Source organism: Oncorhynchus mykiss, chromosome 31, assembly GCF_013265735.2.
Source record: "Oncorhynchus mykiss isolate Arlee chromosome 31, USDA_OmykA_1.1, whole genome shotgun sequence".
NCBI lineage: Eukaryota > Metazoa > Chordata > Actinopteri > Salmoniformes > Salmonidae > Oncorhynchus > Oncorhynchus mykiss.
Genome location: NC_050571.1, coordinates 5,888,043 through 5,902,659, shown reverse-complemented (window position 1 = coordinate 5,902,659; position 14,617 = coordinate 5,888,043). Strand labels below are relative to the sequence as shown.

General features: G+C 33.5%; 1 protein-coding gene across 1 annotated transcript in view; it reads right to left on the bottom strand.

Moving 5' to 3' along the window:
• Positions 1–13,436, bottom strand: part of LOC110504498 (kelch-like protein 4) — a 56,065-nt gene extending 42,629 nt beyond the window's left edge. Inside the window, exon 1 of the mRNA XM_036969863.1 lies at positions 12,614–13,436. Within this exon, the coding sequence (XP_036825758.1) occupies positions 12,614–13,095 (482 nt within the window). The 5' untranslated portion in view covers positions 13,096–13,436. The remainder of the gene's footprint in view (positions 1–12,613) is intronic.
• Between the last annotated feature and the right edge of the window lie 1,181 nt (positions 13,437–14,617).

Below are 14,617 nucleotides of genomic sequence, written 5' to 3'. Positions count from 1 at the left end.
AGGCAAGGAGGGCATTAATCAGAGAGCCAACAAAAAGACCAAAGATAACCCTGAAGGAGCTGCAAAGCTCCACAGTGGAGACTGGAGTATCTGCCCATGGGACCAATTTAAACCCGTACACTCCACAGAGCTGGGCTTTACGGAAGAGTTGCTAGAAGAAAGCCATTGCTTAAAGAAACAAATAAGCAAACACATTTGGTGTTCGCCAAAAGGCATGAGGTAGACTCTGTAACTGTATTAATATTGGTAAAACTATTAATATTGGTAACTCTATTAATATTGTTAACAGTCTATTAATATTGGTAACAGTATTAATATTGGTAACAGTCTATTGATACTGGTAACACTATTACTGTTTGTAACACTATTAATATTGGTAAAACTATTCATATTGGTAAAACTATTAATATTAGTAATAGTCTATTAACATTGGTAAGACTATTAATATTGGTAACAGTCTGTTAATATTGGTAACACTATTAATATTGGTAGCATTCTATTAATATTGGTGACTCTACTAATATTCATAACACTATTAATATTGGTAAGTCTGTTAATATTGGTAACTCAAAAAATATTGTTAACACTATTAATATTGGTAACACTATTAATATTGGTAACAGTCTGTTAATATTGGTAACTCAAAAAATATTGTTAACACTATTAATATTGGTAACACTCTATTAATATTGGTAACAGTCTATTGATATTGGTAACAGTCTATTGATATTGGTAACACTCTATTAATATTGGTAACAGTCTATTGATATTGGTAACAGTCTATTCATATTGGTAACACTCTATTGATATTGGTAACAGTCTATTGATATTGGTAACAGTCTATTGATATTGGTAACAGTCTATTGATAATGGTAAAAATTATATTAATATTGGTAACACTATTAATATTGGTAACACCATTAATATTGGTAACAGTCTATTAATATTGGTAACAGTCTATTAATATTGGTAACACTATTACTGTTTGTAACACTATTAATATTGGTAACACTATTACTGTTTGTAACACTATTAATATTGGTAACACCATTAATATTGGTAACAGTCTATTAATATTGGTAACAGTCTATTAATATTGGTAACACCATTAATATTGGTAACAGTCTATTAATATTGGTAACAGTCTATTAATATTGGTAACACTATTACTGTTTGTAACACTATTAATATTGGTAACACTATTACTGTTTGTAACACTATTAATATTGGTAACACCATTAATATTGGTAACAGTCTATTAATATTGGTAACAGTCTATTAATATTGGTAACACTATTACTGTTTGTAACACTATTAATATTGGTAACACTATTACTGTTTGTAACACTATTAATATTGGTAACACCATTAATATTGGTAACAGTCTATTAATATTGGTAACAGTCTATTAATATTGGTAACACTATTACTGTTTGTAACACTATTAATATTGGTAACACTATTACTGTTTGTAACACCATTAATATTGGTAACAGTCTATTAATATTGGTAACAGTCTATTAATATTGGTAACAGTCTATTAATATTGGTAACAGTCTATTAATATTGGTAACACCATTAATATTGGTAACAGTCTATTAATATTGGTAACAGTCTATTAATATTGGTAACAGTCTATTAATATTGGTAACAGTCTATTAATATTGGTAACAGTCTATTAATATTGGTAACACTATTAATATTGGTAACAGTCTATTAATATTGGTAACACTATTAATATTGGTAACAGTCTATTAATATTGGTAACAGTCTATTAATATTGGTAACAGTCTATTAATATTGGTAACAGTCTATTAATATTGGTAACAGTCTATTAATATTGGTAACAGTCTATTAATATTGGTAACAGTCTATTAATATTGGTAACAGTCTATTAATATTGGTAACAGTCTATTAATATTGGTAACACCATTAATATTGGTAACAGTCTATTAATATTGGTAACAGTCTATTAATATTGGTAACAGTCTATTAATATTGGTAACAGTCTATTAATATTGGTAACAGTCTATTAATATTGGTAACAGTCTATTAATATTGGTAACAGTCTATTAATATTGGTAACAGTCTATTAATATTGGTAACAGTCTATTAATATTGGTAACAGTCTATTAATATTGGTAACACCATTAATATTGGTAACACCATTAATATTGGTAACAGTCTATTAATATTGGTAACAGTCTATTAATATTGGTAACAGTCTATTAATATTGGTAACAGTCTATTAATATTGGTAACACTATTAATATTGGTAACACCATTAATATTGGTAACAGTCTATTAATATTGGTAACAGTCTATTAATATTGGTAACACTATTAATATTGGTAACAGTCTATTAATATTGGTAACAGTCTATTAATATTGGTAACACTATTAATATTGGTAACAGTCTATTAATATTGGTAACAGTCTATTAATATTGGTAACAGTCTATTAATATTGGTAACAGTCTATTAATATTGGTAACACTATTAATATTGGTAACACCATTAATATTGGTAACAGTCTATTAATATTGGTAACAGTCTATTAATATTGGTAACAGTCTATTAATATTGGTAACAGTCTATTAATATTGGTAACACTATTAATATTGGTAACACCATTAATATTGGTAACAGTCTATTAATATTGGTAACAGTCCATTAATATTGGTAACAGTCTATTAATATTGGTAACAGTCTATTAATATTGGTAACAGTCCATTAATATTGGTAACACTATTAATATTGGTAACACTATTAATATTGGTAACAGTCTATTAATATTGGTAACACTATTAATATTGGTAACAGTCTATTAATATTGGTAACAGTCCATTAATATTGGTAACAGTCTATTAATATTGTTAACACTATTAATATTGGTAACAGTCTATTAATATTGGTAACAGTCTATTAATATTGGTAACAGTCTATTAATATTGGTAACAGTCTATTAATATTGGTAACAGTCTATTAATATTGGTAACAGTCTATTAATATTGGTAACACTATTAATATTGGTAACAGTCTATTAATATTGGTAACAGTCTATTAATATTGGTAACAGTCTATTAATATTGGTAACACCATTAATATTGGTAACAGTCTATTAATATTGGTAACAGTCTATTAATATTGGTAACAGTCTATTAATATTGGTAACAGTCTATTAATATTGGTAACAGTCTATTAATATTGGTAACACTATTAATATTGGTAACACCATTAATATTGGTAACAGTCTATTAATATTGGTAACAGTCCATTAATATTGGTAACAGTCTATTAATATTGGTAACAGTCTATTAATATTGGTAACAGTCCATTAATATTGGTAACACTATTAATATTGGTAACACTATTAATATTGGTAACAGTCTATTAATATTGGTAACACTATTAATATTGGTAACAGTCTATTAATATTGGTAACAGTCTATTAATATTGGTAACAGTCCATTAATATTGGTAACAGTCTATTAATATTGTTAACACTATTAATATTGGTAACAGTCTATTAATATTGGTAACAGTCTATTAATATTGGTAACAGTCTATTAATATTGGTAACAGTCTATTAATATTGGTAACAGTCTATTAATATTGGTAACAGTCTATTAATATTGGTAACACTATTAATATTGGTAACAGTCTATTAATATTGGTAACAGTCTATTAATATTGGTAACAGTCTATTAATATTGGTAACACCATTAATATTGGTAACAGTCTATTAATATTGGTAACAGTCTATTAATATTGGTAACAGTCTATTAATATTGGTAACAGTCTATTAATATTGGTAACAGTCTATTAATATTGGTAACACTATTAATATTGGTAACACCATTAATATTGATAACAGTCTATTAATATTGGTAACAGTCTATTAATATTGGTAACACTATTAATATTGGTAACAGTCTATTAATATTGGTAACAGTCTATTAATATTGGTAACAGTCTATTAATATTGGTAACAGTCTATTAATATTGGTAACACTATTAATATTGGTAACAGTCTATTAATATTGGTAACAGTCTATTAATATTGGTAACAGTCTATTAATATTGGTAACAGTCTATTAATATTGGTAACAGTCTATTAATATTGGTAACAGTCCATTAATATTGGTAACACTATTAATATTGGTAACACTATTAATATTGGTAACAGTCTATTAATATTGGTAACACTATTAATATTGGTAACAGTCTATTAATATTGGTAACAGTCCATTAATATTGGTAACAGTCTATTAATATTGTTAACACTATTAATATTGGTAACAGTCTATTAATATTGGTAACAGTCTATTAATATTGGTAACAGTCTATTAATATTGGTAACAGTCTATTAATATTGGTAACAGTCTATTAATATTGGTAACAGTCTATTAATATTGGTAACACTATTAATATTGGTAACAGTCTATTAATATTGGTAACAGTCTATTAATATTGGTAACAGTCTATTAATATTGGTAACACCATTAATATTGGTAACAGTCTATTAATATTGGTAACAGTCTATTAATATTGGTAACAGTCTATTAATATTGGTAACAGTCTATTAATATTGGTAACAGTCTATTAATATTGGTAACACTATTAATATTGGTAACACCATTAATATTGGTAACAGTCTATTAATATTGGTAACAGTCTATTAATATTGGTAACACTATTAATATTGGTAACAGTCTATTAATATTGGTAACAGTCTATTAATATTGGTAACAGTCTATTAATATTGGTAACAGTCTATTAATATTGGTAACACTATTAATATTGGTAACAGTCTATTAATATTGGTAACAGTCTATTAATATTGGTAACAGTCTATTAATATTGGTAACAGTCTATTAATATTGGTAACAGTCTATTAATATTGGTAACAGTCTATTAATATTGGTAACAGTCTATTAATATTGGTAACAGTCTATTAATATTGGTAACAGTCTATTAATATTGGTAACACCATTAATATTGGTAACAGTCTATTAATATTGGTAACAGTCTATTAATATTGGTAACACTATTAATATTGGTAACACCATTAATATTGGTAACAGTCTATTAATATTGGTAACAGTCTATTAATATTGGTAACAGTCTATTAATATTGGTAACACTATTAATATTGGTAACAGTCTATTAATATTGGTAACAGTCTATTAATATTGGTAACAGTCTATTAATATTGGTAACAGTCTATTAATATTGGTAACAGTCTATTAATATTGGTAACAGTCTATTAATATTGGTAACACTATTAATATTGGTAACAGTCTATTAATATTGGTAACAGTCTATTAATATTGGTAACAGTCTATTAATATTGGTAACAGTCTATTAATATTGGTAACAGTCTATTAATATTGGTAACACTATTAATATTGGTAACAGTCTATTAATATTGGTAACAGTCTATTAATATTGGTAACACTATTAATATTGGTAACACTATTAATATTGGTAACAGTCTATTAATATTGGTAACAGTCTATTAATATTGGTAACACTATTAATATTGGTAACAGTCCATTAATATTGGTAACAGTCTATTAATATTGGTAACAGTCTATTAATATTGGTAACACTATTAATATTGGTAACAGTCTATTAATATTGGTAACAGTCTATTAATATTGGTAACACCATTAATATTGGTAACACCATTAATATTGGTAACACCATTAATATTGGTAACACCATTAATATTGGTAACACCATTAATATTGGTAACACCATTAATATTGGTAACACCATTAATATTGGTAACACTATTAATATTGGTAACACCATTAATATTGGTAACACCATTAATATTGGTAACACTATTAATATTGGTAACACCATTAATATTGGTAACACTATTAATATTGGTAACATTCTATTAATATTGGTAACACTATTACTGTTAGACCCCAGGTCCTACTTTTGAACTTAAAATTGATTTTATTAATTTTTTTAAAACAATGTTACATTTTATCTCTGGGACCCTCAGGATGACCAATCAGAGCAAGATAATTTTTTAAATAACCTTTTTTTAACTAGGCAAGTCAGTTAAGAACAAATTCTTATTTTCAATGACGGCCCAGGAACAGTGTGTTAACTGTCTTGTTCAGGGGCAGAACGACAGATTTTTACCTTGTCAGCTCTGGGATTCGATCTTGCAACCTTTTCGGTTATGAGACCTAACGCTCTAACCACCAGGCTACCCGCCGCCCCAAGATCACTAAATGTAGGTACATTATTTACATTATTTACCTTCAGAGGTGAATGTATCAAACCGTTGTACACAACGTCATTCTAGTCACAGTAGCGCACGTTAGCAGCAACCAAACCTCGTAGAGGATTAAAGGGAAACAGATCCTCTTCATCTCTGATTGGCCTTTAGTGCTTACCTTTCAATAGCAACACCTGTTAACGTCCCTGCGACAACACAAGCAGAACAAGATATCACCCCAGAAATCACCTGGAATATAAAATGAGCTAAAGGTTGTACTCAGCAACACAAGATAACACACCCACAAACTCCCAAGTGTATATATGAACATGATCCTTTTATAGGTTACTTTACGGAAAAAAAATATATGCCAGAGAGGAACTAGCAAACGGATAAAGCATAAAAAAGATATATGGGAGTGGGAGTTTAACATCACAATCTGAGACATTACTATGATTCTGGAGAACAATTGAAAAAACCTCTTTTCATAAGAACTGTCATATTTTGATCCTCTAGTGTGGATAATTAATATTCATGCATTTGTCCTTCTCTTTTCTCTCTCTCACTGTTTCATAAGGCCTGTCTGTCTGCTTGTATTCTCCCTCTCTCTCTCACTGTTTTATAAGGCCTGTCTGTCTGCCTTTATTCTTTCTCTCTCTCTCTCTCTCTCTCTCTCTCTCTCTCTCTCTCTCTCTCTCTCTGCCTGTCTGTCTGCCTGTCTGCCTGTTACTGTGCGCTCTCCTCTATCTCTTTCTGTTTTCTAAAGCATGTCTGTCTACCTGTGACTGTGTTCTCTCCTCTCTCTCTTTCTGTTTTCTAAAGCCTGTCTGTCTGCCTGTGACTGTGTTCTCTCCTCTCTCTGATGTAATGGGTGTTTGTCCTGTAACCACTTTAACTCACAGGATGAATACATTAAAACGTGCACTAACGTCTCTGTTGCTGCTGTTGTCTGAGCTGAGGACCGTGTTGAGTCAAACTGAATATATATATACTTCTTTATTCTCACAGGAATAAAGCAAAAGGCTTAGGAAGCCTTATCTGTACAAAAGCACAAAGTCGTCTGTGATACCATGCATGACGACTGTAACATCCAATGAATAATTTTAAGATATTCTATTGGTTTGTGTATCTTTGTCCTATAGAGTGTGAGTGAACTACGCCCCAGGTGAGTTATAAAGGCAGCTGTACCAGTTGGGCTTCAGTAGCTACACAGCTCATTTATTAGCTACTGTATAGTTAATCATGAGGAACTGTAAAGTTAATCATGGTGAACTGTGTAGTTAATCATGGTGAACTGTATAGTTAATCATGGGGAACTGTATAGTTAATCATGGGGAACTGTATAGTTAATCATCATGTGGAACTGTATAGTTAATCATGGGGAACTGTATAGTTAATCATGGGGAACGGTATAGTTAATCATGGGGAACTGTATAGTTAATCATGGTGAACTGTGTAGTTAATCATGGGGAATTGTATAGTTAATCATCATGTGGAACTGTATAGTTAATCATGGGGCACTGTATAGTTAATCATGGTGAACTGTGTAGTTAATCATCATGTGGAACTGTGTAGTTAATCATGGGGAACTGTATAGTTAATCATCATGTGGAACTGTATAGTTAATCATGGGGAACTGTATAGTTAATCATCATGTGGAACTGTGTAGTTAATCATGGGGAACTGTATAGTTAATCATGGTGAACTGTATAGTTAATCATCATGTGGAACTGTGTAGTTAATCATGGGGAACTGTATAGTTAATCATGGCGAACTGTATAATTAATCATCATGGTGAACTGTATAGTTAATCATCATGGGGAACTGTAAAGTTAATCATCATGGGGAACTGTATAGTTAATCATCATGTGGAACTGTATAATTAATCATCATGGGGAACTGTATAGTTAATCATGGGGAACTGTATAGTTAATCATCATGGGGAACTGTATAGTTAATCATGGGGAACTGTATAGTTAATCATGGGGAACTGTATAGTTAATCATGGGGAACTGTGTAGTTAATCATGGTGAATTGTATAGTTAATCATCATGGGGAACTGTATAGTTAATCATCATGGGGAACTGTATAGTTAATCATGGGGAACTGTGTAGTTAATCATGGTGAACTGTATAGTTAATCATCATGGGGAACTGTATAGTTAATCATCATGGGGAACTGTATAGTTAATCAACATGGGGAACTGTATAGTTAATCATCATGGGGAACTGTATAGTTAATCATGGTGAACTGTGTAGTTAATCATGGGGAACTGTATAGTTAATCATGGTGAATTGTATAGTTAATCATGGGGAACTGTATAGTTAATCATGGTCAACTGTATAGTTAATCATCATGGGGAACTGTATAGTTAATCATCATGGGGAACTGTATAGTTAATCATCATGGGGAACTGTATAGTTAGTCATGGGGAACTGTATAGTTAATCATCATGGGGAACTGTATAGTTAATCATCATGGTGAACTGTATAGTTAATTATGGGGAACTGTATAAATAATCATGGGGAATTGTATAGTTAATCATCATGATGAACTGTATAGTTAATCATCATGGGGAACTGTATAGTTAATCATCATGGGGAACTGTATAGTTAATCATGGGGAACTGTATAATTAGTCATGGGGAACTGTATAGTTAATCATCATGGGGAACTGTATAGTTAATCATCATGGTGAACTGTATAGTTAATTATGGGGAACTGTATAAATAATCATGGGGAACTGTATAAATAATCAAGGTGAACTGTATAGTTAATCATCATGGGGAACTGTATAGTTAATCATCATGGAGAACTGTATAGTTAATCACGGGGAACTGTATAAATAATCAAGGTGAACTGTATAGTTAATCATCATGGGGAACTGTATAGTTAATCATGGGGAACTGTATAGTTAATCATGGGGAACTGTATAGTTAATCATGGTTAACTGTATAGTTAATCATCATGGAGAACTGTATAGTTAATCATGGGGAACTGTATAGTTAATCATGGGGAACTGTATAGTTAATCATGGGGAACTGTATAGTTAATCATGGGGAACTGTATAGTTAATCATCATGGGGAACTGTGTAGTTAATCATGGTGAACTGTATAGTTAATCATCATGGTGAACTGTATAGTTAATTATGGGGAACTGTCTAGTTCATCATGATGGTGAACTGTATAGTTAATCATGGGGAACTATATAGTTAATCATCATGGGGAACTGTATAGTTAATCATCATGGGGGACTTTATAGTTAATCATGGGGAACTGTATAGTTAATCACGGGGCAACTGTGTAGTTAATCATCATGGGGAACTGTATAGTTAATCATCATGATGAACTGTATAGTTAATCATCATGGGGAACTGTATAGTTAATCATGGGGAACTGTATAGTTAATTATGGGGAACTGTCTAGTTCATCATCATGGTGAACTGTATAGTTAATCATCATGATGAACTGTATAGTTAATCATCATGGGGAACTGTATAGTTAATCATGGGGGACTGTATAGTTAATCATCATGGGGAACTGTATAGTTAATCATGGTGAACTGTATAGTTAATCAAAATGGGGAACTGTATAGTTAATCATGGGGAACTGTATAATTAGTCATGGGGAACTGTATAGTTAATCATCATGGGGAACTGTATAGTTAATCATCATGGTGAACTGTATAGTTAATTATGGGGAACTGTATAAATAATCATGGGGAACTGTATAAATAATCAAGGTGAACTGTATAGTTAATCATCATGGGGAACTGTATAGTTAATCATCATGGAGAACTGTATAGTTAATCATGGGGAACTGTATAAATAATCAAGGTGAACTGTATAGTTAATCATCATGGGGAACTGTATAGTTCATCATGGGGAACTGTATAGTTAATCATGGGGAACTGTATAGTTAATCATGGGGAACTGTATAGTTAATCATCATGGGGAACTGTGTAGTTAATCATGGTGAACTGTATAGTTAATCATCATGGGGAACTGTATAGTTAATCATCATGGGGAACTGTGTAGTTAATCATCATGTTGAACTGTATAGTTAATCATCATGTTGAACTGTATAGTTAATCATCATGGTGAACTGTATAGTTAATCATCATGGGGAACTGTATAGTTAATCATCATGGGGAACTGTATAGTTAATCATGATGGTGAACTGTATAGTTAATCATGGGGAACTATATAGTTAATCATCATGGGGAACTGTATAGTTAATCATCATGGGGAACTGTATAGTTAATCATCATGGGGAACTGTATAGTTAATCATCATGGGGAACTGTATAGTTAATCATCATGGTGAACTGTATAGTTAATCATCATGGGGAACTGTATAGTTAATCATCATGGGGGACTTTATAGTTAATCATGGGGAACTGTATAGTTAATCACGGGGCAACTGTGTAGTTAATCATCATGGGGAACTGTATAGTTAATCATCATGATGAACTGTATAGTTAATCATCATGGGGAACTGTATAGTTAATCATGGGGAACTGTATAGTTAATTATGGGGAACTGTCTAGTTCATCATCATGGTGAACTGTATAGTTAATCATCATGATGAACTGTATAGTTAATCATCATGGGGAACTGTATAGTTAATCATGGGGAACTGTATAGTTAATCATGGTGAACTGTATAGTAAATCATCATGGGGAACTGTATAGTTAATCATCATGGGGAACTGTATAGTTAATCATGGTGAACTGTATAGTTAATCAAAATGGGGAACTGTATAGTTAATCATCATGGGGAACTGTTTAGTTAATCATGGTGAACTGTATAGTTAATCATCATGGGGGACTGTATAGTTAATTATGGGGAACTGTATAGTTCATCATCATGGGGAACTGTATAGTAAATCATGGGGAACTGTATAGTTAATCACGGGGCAACTGTGTAGTTAATCATGGGGAACTGTATAGTTAATCATGGGGAACTGTATAGTTAATCATGGGGAACTGTATAGTTAATCATGGGGAACTGTATAGTTAATCCTCATGGAGAACTGTATAGTTAATCATCATGGGGAACTGTATAGTTAATCATGGTGAACTGTATAGTTAATCATGGGGAACTGTATAGTTAATCATGGTGAACTGTATAGTTAATCATCATGGGGAACTGTCTAGTTAATCATCATGGGGAACTGTATAGTTAATCATGGGGAACTGTATAATTAATCATCATGGGGAACTGTATAGTTAATCATGGGGAACTGTATAGTTTATCATCATGGGGAACTGTATAGTTAATCATGGTGAACTGTATAGTTGATCATCATGGGGAACTGTATAGTTGATCATGGGGAACTTTATAGTTTATAATCATGGGGAACTGTATCCATATACAATGGTAACTCATGCTGAAAATGACCCATAAATAAAACAACAAAATACAAAATAAAATCTGATAATTCTATTTGTATTTGACTGACAATAAGTATCGTAATAATGAAACAAACGTTACAAAAATGGACTCACAAAATAATGCAACTCAATTTAGGCTTTCACCTATTTGGAATAATGGCAGGCTAACGTTTTGCAATGTGTCAATGCAGACTTGTTTTGTGAACCTAGCTTACTGCAGTGGTGGAAAAAGTATCCAAATGTCACACATGAGTAAAAGTAAAGGTACCTTCATAGAAAATGACTCAAGTAAAAGTGAAAGTCAACCAGGAAAAATTAATAAAAAATCTTAAAGTATTTGGTTTTAAATACACTAAAGTATTCAAAGTAAATGTAATTGCTAAAAGTGTAAGTCATTTCAAAATCTATTAATAAATATATAATAAATATATAATTACAATATAATATATCATTAATAAAATATTAAGCAAACCAGGCGGCACCATTTTCTAGTTTTTATTTATTTATGGAAAGCCAGGGGCACACTCCAACACAGACATCATTTACAAATGACGCATGTGTAGGAATGACCAGGGATGTTCTCTTGGTAAGTGTGCGAATTAGATCGTTTTCGTGTCCTGCTAAGCATTCAAAATGTAACAAGTACTTTTGGGTGTCAGGGGAAATGTATGAAGTAAAAAAAAATACATTATTTTCTTTTGGAATGTAGTGAAGTAAAAGTAAAAGTTGTCAACAATATAAATAGTAACGTGAAGTACAGATACCCCAGAAAACAATATACTGTAAGTAATACTTTCCAGTAGTTTTACTTATTAAGTCATTTACACCACTGGCCTGCTATGGATGTAAACAAGGTGCTAAAGCAGTCACCTCTTGGAAAATACAACTGCCTCTGGCTTTACCGAACTTGGTTCTTAATCTGACTATGATTGTTTTCGACTCAGTTCCATCCGTACGTGTCTCTTGCGTTGCCATACCTGTGTCTTGCTTCCGTCTCCGAGGACTCCTCTACACTCTTCACATTCTCCCGGCTGCTCTTGGAGCAGTCCTCTTTCCTGGTGTTGTTAGGTGAGCTGCTGTTCTTAGGCAGCTCGTGGCCACCTTGCTGCTGCAGGTGCTGAATAATGTTCTGCTGGTGCCATGATTGATTACTGGCTCTGACATAGACAGGCGTGGGGGCCAGGATACTATGGACCGGACTGTTGCTGTTCTGCTTCCAGAGTCCCCCTCCGCTGCCACCTCTGTCCCGGGAGTGACTCTTCAGCCTGCCCTGGACTGGGGTCCCTCTGTGATCAAAGCTCCCCTGGAGGTATCCTACTCCTCCTCCTCCTCCTACACCTCCTCCTCCACCTCCTCCTCCTCCTCCTCCTCCACCGGCAGAACTCTGGGATGAATGACTAAACCAGCGCCAACGCAGCCTGAGGATCTGTTTCACGTCAAACTCTTTCTTCCCCGACATCCTCCTCTCTTTCTTTCTTTTTAGAGATGAAGAAGAAGGCAGCAGTCAAATGCACTAGTGTAGAATCCCCCTAAAACATGGAGGAGGGTAATGAAAAAGGAGCCTATGAATTCAGTTCCAGTATGTTCAGTACTGTACGCCTCCCTCCTCCTTTTGTCTTCTTCCTCCTCCTCCTCCGTTGTTCTTTTAGTGGAGGGCAAGAAGGTAACAGTCTTCTCTCTCTCTGCAGCTTTTGTCTCCCTGTGCCTGGGATTATTTTCCTCCTCCCTCCAACTCTCTCTCTCTATGCCCCTCTTCTCTCTGTCTCTCTCTCTCTCTCTCTTTCTCTCTATGGCTCTCTCTCTCCCTCTCTCTCCCTCTCTCTCTCTATGTCTCTCTCTCTCTCTTTCTCTCTATGGCTCTCTCTCTCCCTCTCTCTCCCTCTGTCTCTCTCTGTCTCTCTCTCTCTCTCTCTGTCTCTCTCTCTCTCTCTCTCACACACACACACTCTCTCTCTCTCTCTATGTCTCTCTCTCTCTCTCTATGTATCTCTCTCTGTTTCAGCTGATGTTCCTCCTGCTGCTCCCTGTTAGCTCAGTTAAAGCACATACATGACATGCGCTCCCTCCCTCGCTTGTCTTCTTGGTCTCGCTCACTCGCTCCGCGTCCTCACTGCACACGCACACAGAGGAACCGAAACAGAAATGCCCATCCCATAATGTTGGACTAGGCAGCCCCATCCCCTCACCAAAGGGAGGGGGAGAGAACGGGAAAAGGGGGTGGGTATCATATACACACAGCATGATGAGGTCACAGCTTAACCAAGTAAATCATCTCTTCTCTGAGGAAGGGAAGAAAAGAACGACAGCACTATATCCTCCATCTCTAGAAGTAGGGTTCCTCACCGAAAGCCTCACGCTATGCTATCATACAAGATGCACACACACACACAAACACACATCACATCACATCTGCCTACACACTACTGTCATCCCCCCACCACGTCTCACGGCATCCCATAGGGAAAGAGGCTCTATCTCTCAATGCAGGCACTCAACCATGCAGAATAATGATTCTCTCCGTTCAGTCCTCCTCATACTGGTAGAAACGCAGCGTGAGTGATGATCCGTCAAGGTCGATGAGCTGCCACTGCTGATCAGTTTTCAAAGACATCAAATTCTTACTTGTAAAATACATGCAGATTAAAATGTAAATGGGTGATGTAAACATGTAGCCGCTTCCTGTATCACATGATCCTGGATATAGACTTTAGGGTAAGGAATGAAGAGATGGTTTGATATAGTAGTGTGCAGGGTAATCTGAGGACAATTCAATCGATCTTGACAACATCCACAGCATAGGAAAATAAGAGTGTAGTTAGTATAGGTTGCAGTATGGTACATTGTCCACAGGTGATTCTTGTCGCTCTTTATGGGAAATGAGAAATTAGCAATCAGAAAAAAACTAAACATGCCCAAAAAAGGCCAGTGAAGTAATTGATTTCGATAATGAAGGAACGATGTGCAATGCCGAGTTAGATGTG